Genomic DNA, 26,228 nt, shown 5'->3' with positions numbered 1-26,228 from the left:
GATGCTTAACCGACTGAAGTACCCAGGTGCCCCAATATCCAGCCTTTAATATCTCCTCCCTGACCTCTTCGTTCTCATTTCCTTCGAGACTAACCTTCTTGAAGGGCACACCATCCTCATCACTTCGACTTCCTCAGCTCCCGTGCAGTTCTGAGCCCCTTTAGACTGGCTGCCACCCTGTGCAACTGTTCTCTTGAAAGCTCTCATGACCTCACATTTGATTGGCAAATCCAAAGGCCTCTTCTCATTCTCCTCCTTCAACTTCGCATGAGCCAGTTGACTATCAGCTTCTACTTGAAGTTGACTTTTCCTCCTGTTATACTTGATCTTTCATTGACTGGCTTCTCTTTCTGCTCTTGCCGCTTAAACACAAGACATTCTCTAAGGTCCCACTGTGACCGCCATCTTTTCTCATGATATATGATGGCCCTTGTTAACCTTCTGTAACTGAGCATCATGCTACGAGGAAAGCTCTCACATCCGTGCCTCCCAGCCCGGCCCGCACTTGTGGAGGGCCAGATCTACTTCCAAACTATGCTGTCCTCCCCAGCTCCAGTGCCGTACAGGTGCCTCCAGCTCAACATGCCTCAAGTCTGATCTTCTCCCCAGAACCTGCTCACCTCCTCGCTGATTTTCCTTATCGGTCAGCGGGGAAGCTCCTCTAGCTCAGGCGCCAGGCTTGAGCTATCTTCAGCTCTCCCTCTCCAACCCCGGCCTCGAGTCTCCACATCTAGACACCTAGGAGCTTGACCCCGTGACATTCCCCTCCGTTCCATTCCCATTGCTGTTTCTAGTTCTGTCACTTCTTTTATCAACAGCAGCCGCAGCGTTTTCCTCCTTCCTTTTCTACCAATCACAATGAGGTAGACCCACACACAGGCCACAGTGCCCAACCCTCCCGTGTCTCTAGAACCTTCCCAGGCCATTCCCCTTCTTGTACTCTGGACCAAGTGTACTGATAAGATGTTGACTTAGAGGAAACAGTCTGGACATCGTCACTGCCCTAGCTCATACCTAACATTTTACACTTAGGTTTTCCCATGTGAGTTAGAAAGATCAATTTGAATTCAGGAAACATATATATACATATATGCATATGTATATACACATACACACACATAACATTTTCATATAATATATATACATGCACACACATACATGCAAGAGTGGATAAATAATTCTTATCGATACAAAAAGCAGTCTATTACTCAAATAGTATTTTCACAGTATCCAGTCTGGAAGTTGGGTTTTACAAACTAATTTAAGTTAAATACCCCCATTTCTCTCCCCAGTCAACTCTTACATTGAAGTCTTAACCTGCCATGTGGGATATTAGGATAGGACCTTTAAAGAGGTGACTAAGGTTAAATGCGGTCGTAAATGTGGGGCCCTAACCTATATATAGGACTGGTATCCTTCTAAGGAGAGCAAGAGACCCCAGTTAGTACCTGCACATAGAGAAAAGTCCCTGTGGGGACACCAAGAAGGCAGCTCTAAGCCAAGGAGAGAGACCTCAGGAGAAACCAACATGCTGGCACCTTGACAGTAGACTTCAGGCTCTGGAACCATGAGAGCACAAATTTCTGTTAAGTTTCCCACGCCGTACTATTTTGTCAGGCAACCTGAGCTGACTCATATACAGCCTAAGGCCGAAAGAATGGCACTTCTGTAAAGTATAAAAGGTAACTAAGGTACAATTGTGTAAGATATTTATGAAAGAAACACAAAGAAAGCAGAAATGATTTAGATTGGATATAAGAATGTCATGACTGAGGGGCACCTAGGTGGCTCAGTCGGTTAAGCATCCAACTCTTGATTTTAGCTCAGGTCAGGATCTCACGGTTCACGAGATTGAGCCCCGCATTGGGCTCTGCACTGACAGTGGGGAGCCTGCTTGGGATTCTCTCTCTCTGCCACTCCCCCACTTGCCTGTGTGCTCTCTCAAAATAAACTTTAAAAAAAAGTCATGACTGAATGGGGTTGTTGATATTGGTTGCAGGCAATGATCCAAAGGAAAAACAGACAGTGGAGAGGCACATGTGAGAGCAGCTTCAAATGCAGAAGTTTGCCTTTTCCACACTCTGTTCCAAGGAGGAGTAAAGGTAAAATGGGTTTCATGGTAAAATAAGGTTTGGAAACAGTGGGCAGAGCAAAGTAAGAGCACTTTGCTTCATTGCAGAATTTCTGGGAGCCTTTTATGAGGTCCACAAAGCACCACAAGGGGAATAAGGCATTATCTGATGACAGAACCCTTCATTTGCGAGACATCAGGGGCGATGCTTCTTCCTAAGGTCATATTTTCAGAGGTGCTGCCTCGAAGGAAACTTGGCTACTTTCAGGGACATACCCCTAATGATGTCAGTCATCACCTGGGTCAGTACGGGGGCACAGTTATAGAGGCCTGTACAGAAGGAACCACAAAGTTGTGAGTGATATGTGTGTGCCCTTGAACTCTGTTAACTGTGTGATCTTAAGCAACTTCCTCAGCCTCTAGTCTAGAGTTCTGTTTCCTCATCTATAAAACAAAGACTAACAGTGAGTACTTATCTCCACGAAAGGTTTTTTTGCAGATTATATGGCAATAACTGGGCTAATAGCTTTCCTCATAAAGTACTCAGTATATGTTAACTGTGCTATGGGTTACAGGTCTGCCATAAAGTGGCTTTCCCCAGTGTTAACAACTCTTGATGACATAAGAGATGAATGTAAAGCAAAGCCTTAAAATATTTACCATTTTTCCATTTTGCTCATGCAAATCACTGTCTTCTACAGGCCAGAGGTTGGTGCAATGGAAGTAAATCCATCTGTGCTCTGCCACATTTCATGGCAATGCAGCACACCTACGGGCAGAAGAGCAGGTGTGTGTTCACCCCCTCCCTGCCCTGCTCCTTTTCAGTGGACCCGTCGGACCAACTCAGCCAGTCCTACACAGCCGCCTTCACGAGAGCTCAGGTATTTACAGCCTAAGAGCCCTGACTACCAAATAAAGACAACAACGGAAAAGAACAAAGGGCTTTATTTTCAAGTCACTGTCCTCGTTTCTTGGACATGTTGCTAACAACCTGACAACATGTCTCTACAATCCTCGATTCCTGCACTGTTCAACATATCAACACCTTAAGGAGGAAATAAGCAGCTTTTCTCTTAAGCCCACTGGGCATGGCAGGAAGGTGGCCAATTCCCGGTCCCTCTCTTCCTCCCACCCTTCTCTTGGGGTCTCCATCCCACAGGAAAGGATCCAGGTGGGTCACTACCCTCATGTGCTACTACATCCTCATCCCTGGATCCCTCTAGGGGAACAAAGAGAGACAACTCCTTTTTCCAAATGGAAGGCCTGAAAACCAACCAAGCTTTCAAAAACAAAACCAAAGGCCTGCAAAGCAATGTGGAAGCATAGCTGTTCTCCATATGCTATCACTTTCAATGCCCCACTGGGAGGTTTCTCCCTTTACCATTGTCATGAGTTTTCTCATCTTTCACAATGGCAGAATTAGATAAGAAGAATTAACCAAAACTAGAGAAAAGAAAAAAATCTAACCCTGTAGAAAGTGCCTTAGAACACCAGAGAGATGGACAGCAATGGTACTGACACCCGCCCCCACCCCGACCCACGCTGCCCTCTACTTCCTGTGCCCAGTCCCAAATACTGACAGTGCCCGTTTTCCTGACACTCAGGAATCAGCCCCTGTAGGGCAAAGTGTTATGAAGAAGGGGCTAGAGAGCCTTAGGAAAGCCGGCCCTGCTCTTGCTCATCAGGTGGCAGCCTGGGCTGGCACTGCGGGCACCACCAGGTGAGCCTCTGGAAGCCGCCTGGAGGCCCAAATGCCTCTTTCATAACCTGGTGCCCGACGGGGCACTGCTCCTTCTGGTAGACCTGCGTGTGCTGCTGTTTCCCCTGGAACTTGCCCCGAAGCCAGTCGGCACTGAACTCCACCACGTGATCCACCAGGGCCTCCAGATGTGGAGGACTGAGGAGGGAACCAAGAGAAAGGGGATGGATCCCAGCTCTGTACAAGGCTTCGTTCTTAATGATGTTCCCTGGGAGGAGGCAGGGAGAGGGCAAGGGAAGGAAAAAGAACACATCCATGAGGAGCCCGGTCCGCAAAGTTAGCAGAGCAAACTGAAGCTGGTCGGACAGCGGCAGGGGGCTCCTCCAGGAAATCTGGAGCAAGCTCTACCATGGACTGGAGGCTCTTGGGCAAGTCACATATCCTGAGTCAACTTCCTGTCTGCCAAGCGGGTTTGCTAATACTTACCTTTAAGGTTGCTGTGAAGACGGAATGAAGTAGACTTAGGCATGGTCCATGTTACAGCAAAGAGGTTACCAGAACAGGCTATGGAACCTGACCATCTGCCTTTGAACCCCTGCTCAACCAGATCCTAGCTATGTAACTCTGGCAAGTTCCTTAACTTCTGTAAGCTTCACTTTCCTCAGCTGTAAAATGGGGCTTGGTTACCTGCTTTTGTGAGCAGTAAATGAGAATTCTCTCTTTCTCTCTCTCTCTCACACACACAAGCACAAATGCCGAGCACTGTGGCTGGTACACAGAAAATACTCAATAAATATTAGCTGTTATTATTTAAAATGTCAAGCATAATGCCTGAAGGAGAAAGTGTTTAAGAGATATTATTTCATTATTTTTCTACTGCTGCCACATTCTCTGAAGTCAGCCTTGAGCCCTCCTTCCAGAATCAGTTAACTGATTCTCTTCAAAATGTTCCAGCAGCGCACTTTCTTTAATCTCTACTAGGCATTTGCCACAATCTGTCTTAAGTTGTGGTGACCTGAGTCCATGCCTACCGGGCCATTAATAACCTCCTTAAGAGGGGAAGCTGAGCGTGGTGGAAGGCAAGTGTTCAGCATGTGTGGACTGGATGGATGACCAATTCACTGGCAAACCGGTTTCACGGCTCAGCTGTACCATTTATCTGCAATGTGTCCTCTGCTTTAGTTGCTTCATCTGAATAAAGGGAAAAGTAAAAAGTAACTATCCTACAGAGAAACAGTAAGAATGAAAGCACGTGCCTGGCATATTAGAGTCACTTGAAAAAACGTTGGCTGTTATTACTGTGGTTAGTAATAATGACTAGTTAGTAGAGCATTAGCTCCCGCTATAAATATCCCAAAGGCTACTTGTAAGGGTCTCTTTATTCCTCAGGGCTCAGGGACTCCCACAGTCTTACTGTGAAAATGCGAGGCCGCTGTCTGGTGAGCCCCTGGGGCTCCTCCCTGCTCATGAGGTGAGCTGTGGCTGCGGCAGGCAACACGAGGCCTGGGCTATGAGGTGATTTTGTCATCACCGGCTCGCTCGATTGCCTCAGCAGCCAATCACAGGTGCACTTATTCTTCTGCTGAAGCAGGAAGAGCAGTAAGTTTTTCTAGTTCAGGCTGTTCTAGTTTTCACAGTGCTCAGCTCTCCCCGCCTCAAAACGCTCACAGTTTCATTGCTCATGACCCTTGCACAGAGAGAGGGAACCTGCTTCCTCGGTCATGTCTTTTAAGCTCCCAGAGGAGGCCTGAGGCTTGTGTGCTTTGGCCAGCAGGCAGCTCCACCTGCCCAAGAGAGGCCCCACCAGCGAACGTGGTGCTCTCCCTCAGCAAACTGTACAGCTCTCAGTTCCCAGCAGATACCGATCAGGTGATCGAGTACCTGCCGCGTGCAAGGCACCGCACCAGGCAGTGGAGCGTTCAAGGAGGAAGAAGACAGGGCTCCTGCCCCTTAGGAAGTTACACTGGACTGTGGCCACCGGCAGACTCCAGCTTATAATATAATTAGGATACGAATTCTTCAGCTAGGAGAGAAGCTAGAAATTGCCTAATCTAACTCCCTCAGTTTAAAGATGAGGGAAGTGAAGCTGAAGAGATTAAATGACCGCCTCAAGACCAGCAGTACTGGCACGCTTCGGCGGGGTTGGGGGGGGGGGGGCAGGGGCGGGTGGTGTCCTCCCTCTCCCATCAGTCATACCTAAACCAGAGAAGTATCTTTGGTCCAGCAGTGTATAGCAGACAGGCTGCTCCTGGCTCAGAGCTTCCAAGGCTCGTGCTCGATGGAACTTTTCGGACAAGATGTCAGAAGCGGGTATGACCACCGGGGAAGGGCTCCAAGCCATCTGACAATTATAAAATGCCAGGAAGCCGCCACCGCCAAAGTACAGGACCAACCTGGGAAGAAAGAAAAGATCATAAGTCCATACAGTTCAGGGCACGCATACACACAGTTCCCACTCGAGAGTCAGGCCAGACGTCCATAGTGCTCCCACTCCACAGTCAAGATTAACCCATGGGGCACCAGGATGGCTCAGTCGGTTGAGTGAATGACTTCGGCTCACGTCATGATCTCGTGGTTTGTGGGTTTGAGCCCCGCATCAGGCTCTGTGCTGACGGCTCAGAGCCTGGAGCCTGTTCCGGATTCTGTGTCTCCCTCTCTCTGCCCCTCCCCCACTCATGCTCTGTCTCTCTCTGTCTCAGAAATAAACATTAACCAAAAAAAAAAAAAAAAAGATTAACCCAGGGAAGCTAAGATCCCAAAAGAGAAAAGGGATGGCTCTGCCAGCATCAGAAAAATCTCAGGGCTAAATGCGGTGATTAAAAGAAGACATCTGTATCGCTTCATTTCTCTGATCATAGCAATACATGTTCACTGAAGACAATGTGGAACACACAGAAAAGTCTTAAAGCCCAGCAGGTGTGGCTACCTGCACAAAACACAGTTCGTTAAGAAGGACAGAAATGAATGCTAAAGAGGTACCACTCCCAGTCCAGGCAAGATTTACTGAGAAATCCATACCCACACGTACTCCCAGGGGCTTCCTGAATTCCAAGGACAGAGGAGAAACTTTAGGAACTCTGATAAAGAAACAATGGGTTACTTTGTGAGGGCAGATAATCAGACGCAACCGGACTCCACATCTGAAAGGGAATATCCACATATCTGACGTAGCTGGCACCTTATGTGGAAGTAAAGGGACAACTTCAGAGGAAGAGGACTCAGAGACACATCTACCATAGCAACTGAGGTTAACTACTCAAGGAAGACTAACTGTCCAATGGGATGAGAGCAGCAGGGACCTCAAGCCAAGGGGAGATGAAAAGGGGAGGTCATAAGGGTCAGCAGTGGGTTGTGTAATATTTATTGTGAGATCTAAGCGGACACTACAGTAGCACACCGGAGAATTGTAATGTGTTAGGAAGGCATTCTTGAATCAGAAGATACCCATGTTCATGTGTTTTCAATATTAATTTACCTACACATAATTAAAACTATTATATAGTTAACAATCTGGAACTAAGGTTCTAAACGATCTCAGCAAACGCAGGAGATAGGGTGGATATGACAGAAAAGCAGCAGTGAAGTAGAAACATTTTAAAGGTCTCCTCTCAGAAGGATGAAGGAGAGTGAGCAAAAAACCAGTTTCAATAATAAGGGACAGGTGTCATTCACTTAATGTTATTAAAAACGCAGTCATTATTAGCTAAGAAAAAACACAGGCCTAATTTAAAGTCAAGATTATTAGCAATAGAAAGGAGATGAACAGAAGCACTTACAAATTAACAGGAGTTAAAAAGAGGAAAAAAAAAAACCTTGAAAAATCCAACAGAAGGAAAGAAACAAGATAAAATAAAATGGCAAATGGAAGAAATCCAAATACTGCAGCTACCCCATTCCAAAACACAGTTTCGGTTTGACTTTAAAGAGATACCAAAGCCGGGGCACCTGGGTGGCTCAGTCAGTTGAACATCCGATTCTTGGTTTTGGTTCAGGTCATGATCTCGTGGTTCGTGGGTTGGAGCCCCGTGTCGGGCTCTGGGCTGCTGGGGTGTGGAGCCTGCTTGGGATTCTCTCTCCTTCTCTCTCTGCCCCTCCCCTGCATGCTCTCTCTCTCTCAAAATAAATAAGTCAACTTAAAAAGAAATAGATACGAAAGCCAGATGTTCACTGTTTATAAGAAACATACCTAACATCAATGAAAAAGCATGCCTATAACTAAGTGGAAAAAGACCAAATGGGGGGCCAACCAGAGTAGCATTATTCACATCAGGAAAGGCAGAATTCAAGATTAAAGGCAAATAGAATGTATGTTATTATTTAATAATAAAGCTGCAAAGAACCTATGAGAGTCAGAGACTTTGATGCCTTGAACAACAGGGCAGCAAACACATAAACACACTAGAAAGACAAGGAGAAACTTTATAAAACCACAATCACCCTAGAGGATTTTAACACTCTTCTTCCCACATTTGGCATATTAAATAAAAAAAATAAGCAAGGATAGAGAAAATTTGAGTTTTCAAAGCAATAACCTGTTCTTAACAGTTTCATAATGTTTTACTTTGATCTTCATTTATGTACATAAAAATGTAAGCAAAGATCAATGATGTGTTTGGCTACAGATCTTAACAGATGCCTAAAGTAGAAAATTTACAGGCTGTCCTGATCAGAATCCAGTAATAAAATGACAACAAAATGATGACCCCACTCAAACATTTGGAAAATGAGTAGACACTCTTCCCTTATAGAGTATATAAAACTAGTATTATTTATTTGAAAGATGAACAAAGTTGATAAAACTCTGGTAAGCCTAATTAAGAAAAAGAGTAGGGTGGGGGACAAAGGAAAATATAAAACATGAAGAATAAAAAAAACAGATATAACTTGGCAAGAGAAGATTTAAAGAAAAGACCCCTGGGGTGCTGGTGGCTCAGTCAGTTAAGCATCTGACTCTTGATTTTACCTCAGGTCATGGTCTCATGGTTTGTGGGATCAAGCCCCGTGTTCAGGCTCTGTGCTGACAGCATTGGAGCCTGCTTGGGATTCTCTCTCTCCCTCTCTCTGACCCTCCCCTGTGCACAATCTCAATCTATCTCTCAAAATAAATAAATAAAAAGACCCCGAATAGCCAAAGTAATGTTGAAAAAGAAAACCAAAGCTTGGAGGCATCACAATTCCGACTTCAAGCTGTATTACAAAAAGCTGTAATCATCAAGACTATGTACTGGAACAAAAGCAAATATGTTTATTAATGGAACAGAACAGAGAATCCAAAAATGGACCCACAAATGTATGGCCAACTCATCTTCAACAAAGCAGGAAAGAATATCCAATGGAAAAAAGACAGCCTCTTTAGCAAATGGTGTTGGGAAAACTGGGTAGCAACATGCAGAAGAATGAAACTGAACCACTTTCTTACACCATACACAAAAATAAACTCAAAATGGGTGAAAGACCTAAATGTGAGACAGGAAACCATCAAAATCCTAGAGGAGAACACAGGCAGCAACCTCTTTGACCTCAGCTGCAGCAACTTCTTACTTGACATGTCTCCAGAGGCAAGGGAAGCAAAAGCAAAAATGAACTATTGGGACCTCATCAAGATAAAAAACTTCTGCACAGTGAAGGAAACAATCAGCAAAACTAAAAGGTAACCAATGGAATGGGAGAAGGTATTTGCAAATGACATAACAGATAAAGGGTTGTATCCAAATTCTATAAAGAATTTATCAAACTCAACCCCCCCCCCCCCACACACACACAAAAATAATCCAGTGAAGAAATGGGCAGGAGTCATGAATAGACCCTTTTCCAAAGAAGACATCCAGATGGCAAACAGACACATGAAATCTTTTGTTGCGAATTTATTTAGTGGCATTATTTTCCCCGCCATTATCTGCGATTGTGCACATACTGTGTGGCTTAAAATATTGAGACTTGTATAAAGTAAGGGCATCATAATAAGAGTAAACTTAATCTTCACTATCTGTCTTCTGAGAGTGCACAGGGGCTTCAGCCTCAGCCTCAGGACTACCTGGTTGTCCCTTCCCACAGTGCTGAGATGTGCATTCTGATTTGTAAGTTTTCTTTTTTTCTTTTTTAAATTTCTTTGTTTTTAGCGTGTATTTATTTTTGAGACAGAGAGAGACAGAGCATGAACGGGGGAGGGACAGAAAGAGAGGGAGACACAGAATCGGAAGCAGGCTCCAGGCTCTGAGCCATCAGCCCAGAGCCCGACGCGGGGCTCGAACTCACGGACCGTGAGATCGTGACCTGAGCTGAAGTCGGACGCTTAACCAACTGAGCCACCCAGGCACCCCTGATTTGTAAGTTTTCAAGGTCTCAGGACAAATTATCCATTAAACTCTGACCAACATATTTTACCCCCATGGAAAAAAATGTATAATATATACATGCTATATCTATAGATCATATCTACAGATCTATATATCTATAAGCTTTATATATACATATACACATATATATAAATATAAAAGAATCCAGCCAAGTGTGAGCACTTCTGCAAGGCCATGAGAATGTGTGTTCTCCGTGACCAGCAAAGACTCCTTTGGGAATCTGTACTAAGGAAATAATCCTGGAAATGGACAGAGACTTACACACCAAGGCACTGCTCTCACAGTGCACTAGTCAAGCCATAAAATGTCCTTCAGAGCCATCCACCTTCAGGAGCCACGCCTGTGGGGAAAGTTCTTCCTTTTTTCTAAGCTGCCCCAGTATGTTTCCTCCGCTCTCTGAGTACAGACCACAGACTGCTGTCTACTATGGGTAGACACAGAAGTGTCTTCTCTCTCCTAGGAAGTGTGCAGCTGGAGAGCAGGGAGGATAGCCATGTGAGTGAGCCCACAGAGCCTAACCCCAAGCCTGCACGGGGGCGTTGTGTTAAACACTGCAGAGCCACAGCCCACAGCCCATTCAACCACTTCATTACCTTGGAATGGGGTCCCTCCAGTCACCCCTCTTGTTTGCTTTCTTCGCTCTGGAGAACTCGTTCATCCAAATGCTGCCAAATAAACCAAAGCTGACCTGCAGCCACCTCTCAGCACCTTCTGCAGGAGTGTCTCCCCGCAAACACTCCAAACCGTTGTCTCCACTGGGAACAACACACTCCAGGGACTGAGAGGACCGGTTGATTTCCCGGCTGCTGGGCCCCAAGGCCTGCTTTTGGTCCTCAGCCTCTTCCTTCTTCTCTCCTTCCTGCAGAGGCTCCGGTAGTGAGTTGTTGCCAAGGGACCCAAGTTCTTCATCTGGATCAAATCTAAGGAATAATTTCTTTCCATGGACCTGAAAAAAATGAAAGTGATCTAAGCCTTTGCTATGGAGTTGTGTTCTCCCCACATTTGTACAGTCAAACTTAACCCACAGTGTGAGGGTATCTGGAAGTGAGGCCTCTGGGAGATAATTAGGTCATGAGAGTGAAGTCTTCATGAATGGGATTAGTGCCCTTAAAAGAGACCCCAGAGAGCTCCCATACCCCTTCCACCAGGTGAGGACAGCAAGAAGGTGGCGGTCTATGAACCAGGAAGCAGGCCCTCGCCAGACACCCAAGCCGCCAGGCTGTCTGATCTTGGATTTCCAGCCTCTGGAACTGTGAGAGATGAATTTCTGTGGTTGATAAGTCACCTCATCTGTGGTATTCTGCTAAAGTAGTCTGAATGGACTGGGACAGGCTTACAGCCCCAAAGAAGGGAAGACGAGAAAAGGGGTATGCAGGTATCTCTCTGAATGCAAATTTATCCCTTTTTGCCTCTTCCATGAAGCTCTCCCAAGTTGAATGTTTTGTACTTGCCTTTTGCTCTCCACTCAAGTGGTGTGGGCAGTTAGCACACAGTTTTCAAAGTGATTGAAAGCAGAAGACTTAGATTAGCAACGACACAGATCCATGCTATACAGCAGGACCACCCTAGAATTCCTGAGGGGAAATGCTTTCACAGATTGGCTAAGAAGTAAATGCAAACTGTCATTCTTGTATTTAATTAATACCTTTCTTTGTTAGAAATAACCAGCACACACACCACACAAATTGACAGCAGCTAAAGTATTGTGTACACTCTAAATATACAATGTATTTTACACATTGTAAAAATTGGTACTTCTCAGCTCACTGAAATTGGATTCAGAAGAAACCACAAGAGAACTCACAATAAAAAACTATAATCAATAAAAATTGAGTATCGATCAACAAAAACTGATCCATGAATCAAACCATAAAATGTATATAAAATGTAATAAGAATTCACCTCATCCCAATGAAAATGATTTCAGTAAAAGAGGAGAAAGGGAAACGTATGTAAAAGAATGTTCCGGCTGCTTCGTATTCTATTTTCATATTGCTAGCCCTAGTATGTGATATGCATGTCCAGATTCCAGGATGAGCCAGATCTGCATGATTTGAAATTCAGGCAAAACCAAAACACCTGGCATCAATAATGGAATCGCCTATGTCGCTTTTTCAGCCACCCAAAGTACGTACTTAGAGATCACACAGTTCTGATGTCATCTCCAATTTGTCAGTGAGTATACACATTATAACTGTAGTTCTTCGAAATCCTCTCCCTAAAAGAGGGCATTACCTTTCTAAATAATTCCAGAATAACTCATCTGCAAGTCTGAGCACGGCAGTTTGCTGCCACATATTAGAAACAGCTTTAACTGAGCTACATAAAAAAGTGAGCAAGAATTAAGTGGGCAAAAACAGGCTTTGTTCCAGAAAACACCCTCTTGATGAAAATTCACCAATGTTGGTATAATGCTGTATCTGTGAAATGCCCCTGAGGATCAAAACATTCATCAGGTCAAAAAATGCCTAGGTCAAGACACTGTTGGCAATTTCTACTGTCCCTCTTTTAAATTCCTGTGAAATTGTTGTTACTTCAATTAACTGACCATTAATTGAACTTATACAATGTGCCAGGCAGTGCGCTAGGCTCTGAGGGGCATACAGATGAGTAAGTCTCCACTCTTTCCCTCTGGAAACTCATTATTTCAAAAGGAAATTCTTTTTTTTTTTTTTTCAACGTTTTTTATTTATTTTTGAGACAGAGAGAGACAGAGCATGAACGGGGGAGGGGCAGAGAAAGAGGGAGACACAGAATCGGAAACAGGCTCCAGGCTCCGAGCCATCAGCCCAGAGCCTGACGCGGGGCTCGAACTCACGGACCGCGAGATCGTGACCTGGCTGAAGTCGGACGCTTAACCGACTGCGCCACCCAGGCGCCCCTTCAAAAGGAAATTCTTGACACATGCTACAACATGGATGAACCTTGAAAACATTATGCTCAGTAAAAGCAGTCACAAAAGAATACATGTTGCATGATTCCAAATATGTGAAATGTTTAAAAAAAAGGAAACAGAGAATAGATTAATGGTTGTTTAGGGCTAGGGGTGGAAAGTTGGGGTGAAATGGGGAGTGACTGCTAACAGGCACAGGGTTTCTTCCTGGGGAGATGATAATGTTCTCAAATCAATTGTGGTGATGGCTGTAAAACTATGTGAAGATACTAAACACTACCAAATTGCACATTTTAAATGGCTGAATTGTATGTTATGTCAATTATATCTCAGTAAGGCTGCTACAGATTTTTTTTTAATTAGAGGATTGGTTAAAAGTCTAAGTATGTAAGGGGGTTGGATTAGATCTCCCACTCCACCCAAAAAGGATGGAATAGAAACATTAACAGCCATGTAAGGAATCAATACTTATCCCCCATGCACTCTTTCTCAGGCAGCTCCTGGAGTGTGTGCTTTGCAAAATAAGAGGGAAAAACAAAGAAGATACGGAACCTGGTGTAGGGAGACTGTTGACTGCCTCCCAGGCTCCCTCTCTCCTCTTCCCTACTGACAAACCTGCTGAATTATGGGAACCTCAATATTCTCAGCTAAAAATCTGTCTCCCAGACTCCCTTAGAGATGGGGCAGCCAGTGATACATAAGCAGGAGTGGTCAAATGTGGTTTCCAGAAAAGCTCTTTAAATCAGGAGAACCATGGAGAGCCTGGGTGTCTCAGTCAGTTAAATGTCTGACTCTTGGTTTCAGCTCAGGTCATGATCTCACAGTTTGTGGGATGGAGCCCTGCATCAGGCACCGCACTGTTAGTGAGGGGGCCTGCTTGGGATCTCTCTCTCCTCTCTCTGCCCCTCCCCCACTCTCTCTCTCAAAATAAATAAACTTAAAAAAAAATAGTAAAATAAAACAGGTGAACAAGCAGCTTTCAGGTCCCTTCTGCCCTATTCCTTTCTTCCTGCCTAGAATGTAATGGCTGGAATTCCAGCAGCCATGTTATCATCATGAGGATGAGGGTCACACCCCAGGGAGGGGAAGGCAGAGAACCTGATGCCTAATGATCTTGTGTTGTTCCCATACCACTCTGGACTGCCTCCTCTAGACTTCCCATTATGTCAAGGAAGTGAAGGGGGAAGCGGGGGGCGGGGGGTGGCAGGGAGAAACCTCCAGACATGAATAAGCTGTTCTTCTGAATCTGTCATGAGTCATCAAACACAATTCCAGATATAGAAACTGGAGAACAAACAAGGAAAGACAGGGAAAGTGACATGCCAGAAAAACAGGTGGCACAGAGTGGGGCCAATCTTTTCCCTGCTTCATCAGCCCACTGTGCTCATTCCTGTCTGTAACTGCTTCAGAAACCTGAAATGTCCTTCTTTTCCTTTTGGTCCATCGAAATTCCTACATCCTTCAAGGTCCAACTCAAATCCCACCTCCTTCATGAAGTCTTTTACTCTAGGCCCCAAGGACTTCTTCTCTGTTGAGGCCCTCAAATGGGGCTTAATCATATGCTCTTCTCCTTCCTGTTCACTGTTACCTAACAGTTTCCTCTGTTGTCCATCCAGGTCTTACTTTCCAAATTCGACTCCTGGACCCTTAGGAGGGAGACGTGCAGAGAAGGAAGTGCAGTGATGAGAACTTACCACCCACATGCCAGGCTGTTCCCCAAGGCCATGTCCCGCAGGGTTCTCAGGCTTCCACAACACCCAATTTCTACCTTGGTTTTCTAGGAAACTGACTCCCAGCTCCGTCTCAAGATTTCCTTTTCCACACATTCTTCAGTCCACTCAGCCATTTCATATATATTCTCGGAGAGCTAGTTCTGCGGCGGGCACAGGCTAAGTGCTAGTGATCCAGAGGTGAAAGGATATAATCCTGCCCCTGCAAACCTTGCAGTGTAGCATCTAGTCAAAGAGTCCAAAGGCTCCCGTGGGAGGAGCACAGACCTGGAAGTCAGGGGACCTGGCTTCCAGGTAGCTATGTCAACTTGGGTTGAGAGTTCTACCTCTCTGAGCCCCCATCTCCAAACGTTGAAAATATACATGAAGCTCTAGAAGACCTCTTTCAGTTCTAACCAAGAATGGTTTTATAACCTGAGGGGGGTGTGTGAAGGGTAAGGTGGAAAAAAGAGAATTAGCATTTATGGAACACCTATCTGTGCCAGGCATAAAGTCGGTTTAAAACAATTTTAACTGGTAAGTGATTTATCCCCATTTTACGATTGCAGAAACTAGAGCTAAGAGATTAAGCAATTTGCTTAGGAGCACACAGCTAAACACCAGAGCTAATTTATTTTTTCTATAGGTAATTACCATATATATGCCTCCTAAGAGCAGGCACTCAGCTTAGTGCTAGGCATACAATACTGACGAGGGCACAGGCCCTGACCTACTTATCTGTCGCCTCTATTCAACAAGTAAAACAAATTTAATTGGAGGACCCCCCACCTCCCCCCCCCCCCCGCCTTTCAGGGTGGGGGGGCCTGGAAGCACAGAGAAGTCTCTCCCCAGCTTTAGAGCAGGCAGGCCAGGCTTCTCAGAGGATGTGATGGCAAGGCTGAATCCTGAAAATAAGGAATTACCATGGTCACATGAAGGGATAGGAATGGGACAGATTTGGGGAAAAAAGGAAGACTTGCCCAAGCAGGGGAGCAGCATGTCAAAACCCTGAGCAAGAAGGATTGGTAGAGGAGCTCCAGATAGTTCAATATGATTGGAAGTGAGATTTATGGCAGGGTAAGAAGCAGGCCTAGAGGAAGAGCCACGAGTCAGACCACAGGAGCCCTGGGACCCTCCTTGAGGCAATTCTGACTTATGCTCAGGGCAAGGATGAGCCGACCGGAATCTAGATCAGGCCATGCTCTTTCAGAGGAGAGGCTGCATGGGGTCTTAGCGTGGCTGTCTTGGGCTCAAGGAAGCGACAGCATGGCAAGTCTGGAGATAAATTCTTTTTTTTTTTTTGTTTTTTTAATGTTTATTTATTTTCGACAGAGAGACAGAGACAGGCATGAACAGGGGAGGGGCAGAGAGAGAGGCGGAGAGAGAGAATGGGAAGCAGGCTCCAGGCTCCTAGATGTCAGCGCAGAGCCTGACGTGGGGCTCGGACTCACAGACCGCGAGATCATAACCTGAGCCGAAGTCGGACACACAACCAACTGAGCCACCCAGGTGCTCCTAGAGATAAATTCTATGGGAGTCACAGGACATGCTGATGGAGCCAGCCCATGTATGTGAGGTATCAAGCCCAAATCAACTCACCTGGTTGTCTAGGAGCCACAGGGACTGAAAGCTGGCAGGGTTTAGCTTCTTACTGCTGCCCCCTGTCTTGACCACCTGCTGCCCCACAAAGGGGGAGACCAAGTGGTGGAACTTCCTCACAGATGGTCCTTCTGGCATCCCTGCAGGCAGAAGTGGGGAAAAGAAGCTAGCTTTTCTCTAGCATTTTTTATGGGTGCCAAGTTCCAAGCAGCTGTGTTTTGCCATCAGCTTGAAGAGTATAGATGGCCAAAAAGAGAGTGTGGCTGAGAAGAGGGGTCAGATCAAAGAGAAGGACAAGCTGTGCCAGGGTGTGGGCCAGTTCCCCAGTAATGGCCCAGTTTCCTTCTCCAGCCCCTCTCACCTTTCTTCATGCAACAAACTTGTTTACACACCAACAGCATGCTAGGCATCACGTCATGGGAGCCTCCACTTTGCTCCTGTGGCGGCTTGGACGGGAGCTGGCCCTAGGTAATTTGCCTGCACTGTGGGCCCCAGACTCCTCTCCACACTTTCCCTGTCCTCCCCCTTCAGCAAAACCAATTATTCCAACCCACTGCTGCTTTCTCTCCCCACTTTTAGGGGAGAAATGGTGATGGAAGAGAAAGCTGTAAGGGACACAGAGACACAGATGTGGATGTGGTCTTCCCAGGACCACCCCACTAGTAGGGGTTCTGTGTGTTTGTGATGACAAATACAGAGCTCAGAACCATGACAAGTGCAGACAGGGGGTCATGTTCGTTCCGAGCAGGGAGAGGCCACATCCAGCTTAACTACAGATAATTATTCCTGGTAACTGCAAACAGCTGGGGTTGTCTTAACCCTGATCCATGGTTATCTGTGACCCCCATCTCTCTCTGCCCCCAATCACCCAAGTTCACTCAGAGTTTACGTATAAGCATTCAGATGTTTGAGTCTGAGTGGCCTGTACCCAGGCTTCCTGCAACTAGGAGTCCCTCCCCACCCCACCCCTCCCCTTAACCAGGGCACACTACTTAACCATCCATTTCCTCACCTGCACAAGACTGTAAGTTATGACAAAACCCCAAAGAACTACGTAGGTACCTGGCATGGTGGGAGCTATCGTATTTCAGCAGTTCTAAAAAACATTTAAAGTTTTCCAAAATGGGGATGCCTCTTACTATATGCACACTTTCTCATAGTTTAATTAGCAGCACGTTCAATTATGTGTATTTTAAATTTGATGGTGCTTTAGATTCGCTAAAAAGTAGTGCTATTTCCCTTAATCAGCCTTCAAGATACTGGAGAGGCTTTACTGACAAAAAGTTCTGGATTGCAAGGAGACCTGCCAGACTGGAGCGGACCTAAACCAAAACCAGCTCTCTGTACCCAGGCCATCTCCAACGGAGGAAGTTTCTGGAAAAGCGTCCATCTGAAATGCACTTACCCTTTGAAATTTCTTGACACAGGGGCGTATTTCTTTTAGGTATACTTATGGAGATGTAAAACTGGGCAGCAAGTTACCTCTGCCATAGCCTGAAGGGACCAGAAGGGGAAAGGACAAAGATTTGATGGGGACATCTTGCTTACTCTCAAGGCCCCTCCTTAGAGAGGCTAACCGCCGTTAGGCTGGTTAATGGCTTCGTAGTGGCCACGCCGAAATCGGCAGAGGAGAGGGGCTTCAGGGCGTCCTCCCTTCTTGAGGTAAACCACTCACTCCCCGAGGGTGGCTCTAAAATGGCTACTTTTCCCTAAGTCTCCCAGGGTGAGGCAGGGAGACGGGCAGCCGCAGAGACAGTGCTGAAGAGCACGGGGGGGAGGGGAACCTCCCAGGGGTAAATGCAGGGACTCACAGCGGTAAACAAACCAACCAAAAAATTGGGCCGCGGGTGCGGATTCCGGAAAGGATGCTTCTAAAACTGTCGGTCACTGCGTCGTCGCGCAAGTAGCTGGTGACGACCCCGCGCAGGCCGCGGGAAAACCGGGCACTCCGGCCGCAGGAGCTCCGCGCACCGCTGCGCAGGGGGCCTGCGCCGTCCCGGCCTGCTCCTCCCTCCCCGCAGGCGCGGGCCACGGCGGGTGCGGCCGGCGGAACTCACCGGCTGCGGCCCACACCCCTCAGCCCGCCCCAGGACCGCGGCGCCGCTTCCGAGCACAGGACAGAGAGGACGCGGAGGCAGGCGTGCGCCCAGCTCTACCCGCGGAACAGCCCCGGGAGAAGCAGGTCCAGATCCCGAGGCGGGGAGGGGCCGGGTAGCGCCAGGCTCCTCCCCCAGGGGGCAGGGCTCCGGTGTTCGGCCGGGGCGTGGGGTGGAGCGGGACTCCGCCCCCGAGAGTGGGGTGGGTGGAGAGCGCAGGGGGCGGGGCCCTGCTCTGGCTGGAGAGGGCGCGAGGCTCCTCCCCTGAGGGGGTGGTCGCGTGTTGGGCGTAAAGGGCAGGAGAAAGGGAGAGAAGGGCCCAGAGAGGCAGAGATCGAGCACCTGGTGGAGACCAGAAAACCGCGTTTGGGAACGTTTATTGTCTAATGGAGACAGGCAACTATAGTGAAAAGTTAAATTCCTGAATAGGAGAACTTTGGGTGGTTCGGGCAAAACCTTTTTTGAGTTGATTTCGCACGGCGTCCAAGCTTAGCTCATTTTGGAAAGGAAACAAGTTTCAAGAAAGTCTCATGAAATTTTTAAAGGGTGGGATCTTTCACTTTATATTATTTGAATATTATTATTTAATTTTTGCCCTAAGCAAATTTTGCTTTAAAATTAATATTTAAATTTTTATTTCAGAGAGTAATAAAGATAAAATGGTAGATTATTTAAAAATGAATGTTCCTTTGTTAGTTCTCCAAAGAGGATGGGGAGCCAGCACTTTCCAAGAAGACAGCAGGGAAGTTTGGGGAAGAGCCAGAGCAGGTGTTCTGGAAACTATCCAGGATAGCAGGCACCATAGACCCTGGCCAAAAGGATCCTGAGGAGGACTTGGCCAGCACAGGAGACAGGCCCAGTCCCTTACCAGATGGTGTCTTTCTGACTGAGAGGGAACGGAACAGGTGGCCTTCTACTAAAGGGGATGAGGCAGGAAGTGAGGAGAGGAGGGCTAGGGAGGCTTGGGATACTGAAGTTCCTCAGCATGGAGGGACCCTGGAGACGGGATGAGGTTTACAGGTGCTGAATTTCCAGGTTGGAAACTGGGATCCCCTGAGAACCTTCTAGTCTCCCTCTTTGTATATCTGGCCTCTTCTGGAGAACAGCCTCACCATCAGGATGCCCCCTGCTATAGGATCTGGACAAACAGTAGCTTCTGGAGCCCCTAAATCCCCATTCTCTAGACTCTAGCTGAGTTAGGAAGGAAGACAGAATGCAATCATTGCCTCAGCTCTTGGAATGAATGGTGCCTAAGAAGGCTCTGCTGAGGCCAAAGGGCTATAGAGTTAAGAAACCAGGAGCACCTGGCTGACTCAGTTGAGCTTTGTATCAGGTCATGATGTCACGGTTCATGAGTTCAAGCCCCACATCGGGTAACTGCTGTCAGTGCAGAGCCTGCTTTGGATCCTCTGTCCATCCCCCACTTGCACTCTCTCGAAAGTAAATAAACATTAAAAAAAAAAAAAGAAACCAAATGTTTCACAGCTTGACTATCATTTATAATAGCTATTTGTTGAGCGGATACTATATGTGAGATACTGTTGTAAGCTCTTTACATTATATTGCCTTGTTATTAGCTACGGGAAGACAAGCAAGTCACAATAGATCTTTGAATCTTTAATTTAAGTGAGATATATATGGCTTTATTATGGACAGGGTTTCTCAAACTTTAATATGCCTATGAATCACCTAAGAATCTTGTTTACATGAAGATTCTGACTCTGGTTTCTAGCAGGGCCCAAGACTGCCTTTCCAGCAGCTCCCTCCTGCTGGACCAGGGACCACACCTGGGGTAGCAAGGGCTTAGAACGTAGTGGTTGGCAGTTGGTAGGCACTCAATAATAAATATTCTTTGAATGATTAAATGAGATATTAGATGCAAAACACTCATGAACTGTAAAGCGCTGTGCAAGGGTATGTAACCATCATTCCAAGAGAGTAAGGCTGGGGAAGGACAAACCCCTAGAAGTGCAGCTCTGTAGAATAGCAGCAAAGAACACTATTTCTGTAACTGACTACCTGGGTCCAGATCTCGCCACTCAGTGGGCAGAGCTTGGGCAAGTAATTTACCTTTCTGTACCTCAGTTTCTTCATCTATGGAATGAAATGAAATGCCTACCTCCCTGGGATACTGTGGGATTTATTGAGACGATTTCCCTACATCTCTGAGCACTGGGCCCGGCTCCATATGTTTAGTTATTATTATTTGTCTCCTGGATTGGGGGCAACCCCAAAGCTCACAGGAGCCTGGGCCTCAGCACCTAGCTTTCTAAGGGCCATCGAGCCAATTCCTCCTTCTTCCTTTGTGGCCCTGATTTCTCCAACAGCATTAAAGTTACAGTGCACATGAAAATCAGAATACAATCAGTTAGAATATAGAATAGAATAGTTAGAATATAGTTAGAATAGAATCAGAAAATCAGTTAGAATATAGAATAGAATAGTTAGAATATAGTTAGAATAGAATCAGTTAGAAAATCAGTTAGAATACAGCCACCTCAAAGATAGCAAGAAAGGACATGAAGGAGAAAAGCAGAAGGATCTGGTGAGGAATCAAACTGCCAGTGAAAGAGTATGGGATTCTGAACCACCCTGAGAAGGTTCAGAATATGCCTGGAGGCATATTCATTCTGTGACCTACAGTGGGTTACTTAAAATCCATGGGCAGTATCTTCCTGGTGTTCAAAACATGATTGTGAGGATATAGACATGTTTTATGTAGATATATAAAGCTACTAGCGGCGTCCTACGTGCAGAAATGCTCAATAAGCAGTAGGCACTTTTTTTAGCAGAAGTTCTGGGCTGACCTCAGATTGCTTGAAAATCAGGCTTTTTTATATTCCGGTGGCCACAAGAGAGTAGGAGGATGCTGGTGCCCCCATATGGTGAGTGCATTAACTGCAAGGATGGTACTTTTATGCCAATTTCTGAGCCTTCCTTGAGGTTAGGTGCTAAGTGTGGCTCCAGGTCAGCTCCATGGCTTTGGGCAGGTTCCCTCAACAATGGCGGGAGACAAGAGGGTTTGGACCAGATGATCTCTGAGACCCTTCATGATCTGTAAATGAATCAGGCATGGTCTCTCAATCCAGGTATCTATCCTTTGTTCCTAGCAGGGTTCAGTTTTCTTTCTGTTCGACTCTCCTGGTCGAACAGTGGTTGGCAGTTGGTAGGCACTCAATAATAAATATTCTTTGAATGATTAAATGTTGAGCGGATCTTAATGTTGAGGCCCGCTATCGGAAACCTTAGCAATGTTAACTTCCCCAAATCCTGAGCAGCTTGTGTCCTGTAACCCCATCGCGTTCCCACGACTCCAGACCCATACCATCCTGTAAGGTTGAACTACCCGGAATTCCTCGGCCCTGTCCTTGTGCAAACAGCTGGATTTTAGGCTGCAGGGCCTCCTGGGAGTCTAGAGCAGCACCAGGGCCCCTGGGATTGATAGATTGCTTGACTTCATAGCTAAATAGGAAGGTTTACTCTGAGCCAACGTGTCCTACCAAGTGCCAGGACACCCTAGATGGAGCTGACCTGGCCTTGCAGCACTGGACCAAACCAGAGCCTGAGAGCAGGAGTTCTTAACCTGGGTTATATGGAGAAGTTTCCAGAGTCCGTGAAACCCCTAAAATGATGAATAGCGGGTAAAATCTCAGGGCGTGGGTACCTTTCTGGGCAAGTAGACCTGGCTTTTATTATATTTTCAGAATACTTACTTAGAATGTTCTAAATAAGTAATGTTCTAAGTAGGTAATGTTCCTCTGGAAACCTCAGACCAGAATTAGCGCATAGCATGCTTTCTCTGCAGTGTGGCGTCCATAGAAGACCCGAAAATGTCCCCCATTTCCCCTGCTTTCTTTGCTGGGAGTAGCTTTCAGAGTCTATAGAACATTCCTCAATAGCTCTTCATTTGATGACAAATTCCTATCCTTTAAAGAGGCAGTTAGAAAGGACTGGTGACAAAATTTGGTCAGGTGATGTAATTCTATTTGGGGCCCCACACTGAATGTGGCTAGGAAGCAATGAGCAATAAGCCTGGTTCTCTTAGGTTGACATGAGCAGATTCTGGAGAGTGTCTAAAGGGAATTCCAACATATATCTCTGCAATGGCTGCAGCATTAAAATAAATAGTTTCCAAGGTGGGTACTTTGTGAGACAATACTTGCTGGATGTATAGCTTCTGAAACTTTTTTTTTTAAGTGCATTACTTAGAACACAAAAAAGGTATGCGTTTCCATTCGAAGAACATCAGTCTGGAGTCTCTAGACTCCAGGCCCTGAGGTTTCATCTTTACTGACGAGAGTATATAAGACTGAGAGAGAGGTAAGCCACTTTCTTGTAGTTTCAGAGCTGTTGGTCCGAAGTCCTGGATGGTAGATCTAATTCAGTGGGTCTCTGGGGAATAATTTTTCTGTCCTTTCCTGATCATCCTCACAACACGATGGAGTACCAAACAGGAACGGTAGCATGCACTCCTCGTATGATACCAGACGTGGCAAGGATAATTTCAGATTATGGCAGCTGTCACAACTACTTAGAACTCACAGGGGCCTTAAAGATCTGCTGGATCCAAAACATTTTACAGATAAAGATGCTGAGGTGAAGAGCAGTTTGGTAAACTGCCCCAACTCGTGCAGCCAGACAATGGCCAGACCTGGACTACAATTTCTGAACCCTCAAATTCCATTTTTTTTTTAGTTTTTTATGTTTATTTTTCAGAGAGAGAGAGCGAGCAGGAAAGAGGCAGAGAGAGAGAGGGAGACACAGAATCCGAAGCAGGCTCCAGGCTCCGAGCTGTCAGCACAGAGCCCGATGAGGGGCTCAAACCCACAAACCATGAGATCATGACCTAAGCCGTAGTTGGATGCTCCACCGACTGAGCCACCCAGGTGCCCCAAATTCCATTTTTTACTCTTTCCAGTGGACTCTCTCTCCAAGGTTGTGGGATTGAGCTCCTGCACGGACAGTGAGGAGCCTGCTTGGGATTGTCTCTCTCTCCCTCTCTCTCTGTCCCTCCCTCCACTCATGTGTGTGTGCTCTCAGAATAAATAAACTTAAAAAAAATAAACTTCCATTTTTAACTCTTTCTGGCCCTCTCCCTTTTTTGAGGAAGCAGAAGCATGAATGGAGTTGGACACAGAATCCATTCCACGAGTGTGTATATGCCAGCGGCCCCCTTCTAGAGACCCTGAGATTCACCCAACAGGAACCCACAAGTAATTTTTAAATAGTCAAAAAGTCCCAAGGTAACCATCCTCCTAATTGCTTTACCAAGACTGTAAAGCAGACTAAAAATCTGCCTTGAGTGGGAACTCAGTCACTTCAGTGTATCAACTATCTGGTACTTGGTAGCAGAGATTGGCAGTTATGTTTTTGTTCTTTTTAAAATTGAGGTGTAATTTACACATGGTTGTGTTTTTGATCTATGAAAAACGAGGAAAGGCCTAGATTATTATGTAAATAGAACAATTTCAAAACATGCGAATTAACGCAGGGGTGGGCGGGGTAAAGGGGACTCGGGCTGTGGTTAAGGCTGGAAGCCACATGGAGGAAATCTGCAAGGTGAGCTACACCATGAAGCTACTGTCAAGGATGTCAGAGAGACAGGGAGAAAACAGGTGGATTCCTAAAAGTGTTTCTAACCCCCATCACTACAGCAGTGCTGGGGGGTGCTTGGAATAATACAGCAATGCCTTTAGGATGAAAAGCGTACGAAACGGCATTGCCTATCACTTTGGCAGAGAGTCCTGCTTGTATGCCTGTTTACAATTCTCTTATGTCAGTCTTTTCTTACTACATCTGTGCCCCAACTCAAATGTCTCAGGTTATCAAGAACCCTAGGAATAACAGATATTTTCAATTTTTTATTTGCGTTCTAAGGAAAAGAACAAGGGAGGAATGGCGAATCTAAGTGTTTTCACATCTCTAATTACAATCCATTTCATTTGAGCAAATCCATCTTAAAGAGGCAGCACAAGAGACAAGTCATTGTAAGAGGGGTCTACTAGAGTTATCCACTAGTACTGTTTACTACTGAGCTGCTTCTGAACCGCTTGCAATCAGAAATTCACTGCTTAGAAACCTCCACTGCTCAGTGATGAGAAGAGCAGGTGCATCTGTTTAAAAAAACCTCTTCTAAACCCAGGGTGGAGGAAGTCACATCTTTGTTTCTCAGGTGAACCAGGGCGACCACAGCTGTACAAGAGAAGACAATCACCAGAGAGCAGGGAGGGGTTGGAGCGTGCGTGATGGGAGTCATGTGCAGGGTGCAGGGGTGGGGGGTGGGGGGACATCTCATTTATCACCCTTCACTCAGGAGGAAAAGCTCCCTGTTCGCATCCATCTGAAGACCTCCCCATTTGGAGCCTGCAATCACTTCTACAGCCTGGGCCCAGGAGCTGTGGGTGCCTTGCAGGCTTTTTCGGATTCGTCTGTTCCTGGTAACCCATAACACAGCTATCGATCACCTCTGTAAATCTCCCAGGCTTCAGCCAGAAGAGTGAACAAGCAACACACAGACTAAAAGAAAACTGACTTTGAAAAACCAGGTCTGTTTTAATGTCACCTTTGCTTGGATTATTTAGTTCTCCTTGTTACAGACTAGTCTGTTTGCAAATGCCATGCCACAGCCACTGGAGGGGAGATAAGAATCACACTCGGGCCAGCAGTTTCCAGGAGGCCAAGAGTGAAATGAAAGCAAGTGCCCAGGAGGCGGGGAGAGCTGGACAAGACTGATTCCACTTCCCAGGCTAAACCCTGAAGCTCTGAGGCTGATCCTTGGTTATGGGATGATTTAAACCTGTGTTGTTATGACATGGCATTTTGGTGGTCTAGCTTCAAGCAAGCCAAGGATACAATCTGAAGATTAGCCTCCAATGTCAGAAAATGATTAAAAAGCCAAAAAACAGTCACCTCCACTCCAAAAGCAGCTTTCCAAATGGCTATTTCTCATGCAGTCGGTATTCATGTATGTCAAGTTCTGGGGGCTCGAGGGGTAGGAGGCTCATCCAAATAACTTCTACCCCAGCTCCATTAGGTGCATCTTCAGGGACTATAAATGTATTCTCACTATAGTCAACTGAAGTCAAGTATAATCACAGATAAATGTGCTACCAATCATTCCCCTAAAGGAATTCAAAAGTCAAACATTAAGGGAGCGCCTGGGTGGCTCAGTTGGTTAAACATTCAACTCTTGATGTTGGCTCAGGTCATGATCTCAGGGGCGTGAGACTGAGCCCCACATCAGGCTCTGTGCTGAGCATGGAGCTTGCTTGAGATTTTCTCTCTCCCTCTACCCCTGCTCACACTCTCTCTCAAAAAAATTTTTTTAAGTCAAATATTAAGGATTAATGCTCTCCCACCATTAATTTAAACTGTGCTTCAAAAGGTTTTATCCTAAGGCCCCCTGGGTGGCTCAGTGGGTCAAACATTTAACCCTTGATTTCGGCTCAGGGTGTGATCCCAGAGTCATGGGATTGAGCCCCATGTTGGGCTCTGAGCTGGCAGTGTGGAGCCTGCTTGGGATTCTCTCTCTTGCTTCCTCTCTCTCTGCCCATCCTCCATTCACGTGCATACACACTCTCTCTCAAAATAAATACACTTAAAAAATAATAACATAAAAAATAATTAAAAATTACAAGACTGTTTTGTCATAGCAAGAGGTGAGACTCTAGGGGAATGTGAAGGATTTTGTAACCTGGACACATGCATTGTTGCTTCACTCACCACGTCAGGCCAGACACTTATTCTAATGACACCATCGTTGCTAGTGACCAACCCCCCGCCCCCCACCCACCCCAATCCTTCCA

General features: G+C 46.1%; 1 protein-coding gene across 3 annotated transcripts; it reads right to left on the bottom strand.

The window, feature by feature from the left end:
- Nucleotides 1-2,998: 2,998 nt before the first annotated feature.
- NEIL2 (nei like DNA glycosylase 2) lies at nucleotides 2,999-18,542 on the bottom strand. 3 transcript variants are annotated; one of them, XM_019440950.2, is made up of 5 exons: nucleotides 18,385-18,542; nucleotides 16,328-16,467; nucleotides 10,720-11,072; nucleotides 5,967-6,163; nucleotides 2,999-4,038 (listed from the first exon to the last, which is right to left on the bottom strand). In XM_019440950.2, exons 2-5 carry the CDS (start codon nucleotides 16,463-16,465, stop codon nucleotides 3,725-3,727), a joined length of 1,002 nt encoding a protein of 333 aa, XP_019296495.1. In that variant the 5' UTR covers nucleotides 16,466-16,467; nucleotides 18,385-18,542; the 3' UTR covers nucleotides 2,999-3,724. The 3 variants fall into 3 exon arrangements, with proteins under 3 accessions (XP_019296495.1, XP_019296496.1, XP_019296497.1); XM_019440951.2 differs by lacking the exon at nucleotides 18,385-18,542 and adding an exon at nucleotides 18,157-18,378; XM_019440952.2 differs by lacking the exon at nucleotides 18,385-18,542 and adding an exon at nucleotides 14,714-14,892 and having other exon boundaries at nucleotides 16,328-16,342.
- Nucleotides 18,543-26,228: the final 7,686 nt, after the last annotated feature.

Source organism: Panthera pardus, unplaced genomic scaffold (genome assembly GCF_024362965.1).
Source record: "Panthera pardus isolate Hobbes unplaced genomic scaffold, ASM2436296v1 HiC_scaffold_13, whole genome shotgun sequence".
Classification (NCBI taxonomy): domain Eukaryota; kingdom Metazoa; phylum Chordata; class Mammalia; order Carnivora; family Felidae; genus Panthera; species Panthera pardus.
The sequence above is the reverse complement of the archived record's forward strand: the minus strand, read 5'-3'. Positions and strand labels throughout refer to the sequence as shown.

Coding starts and splice junctions, on each gene's coding strand:
- NEIL2 (XM_019440950.2), bottom strand. CDS start 16,465: ATGCCAGAAGGACCATCTGTGAGGAAGTTCCACCACTTGGTCTCCCCC. Junction 11,073..16,327: donor TGTGGCTCCTAGACAACCAG/GTGAGTTGATTT, acceptor CATTTTTTTCAG/GTCCATGGAAAGAAATTATT. Junction 4,039..5,966: donor AAGATACTTCTCTGGTTTAG/GTATGACTGATG, acceptor GCCTCCTCCCAG/GGAACATCATTAAGAACGAA.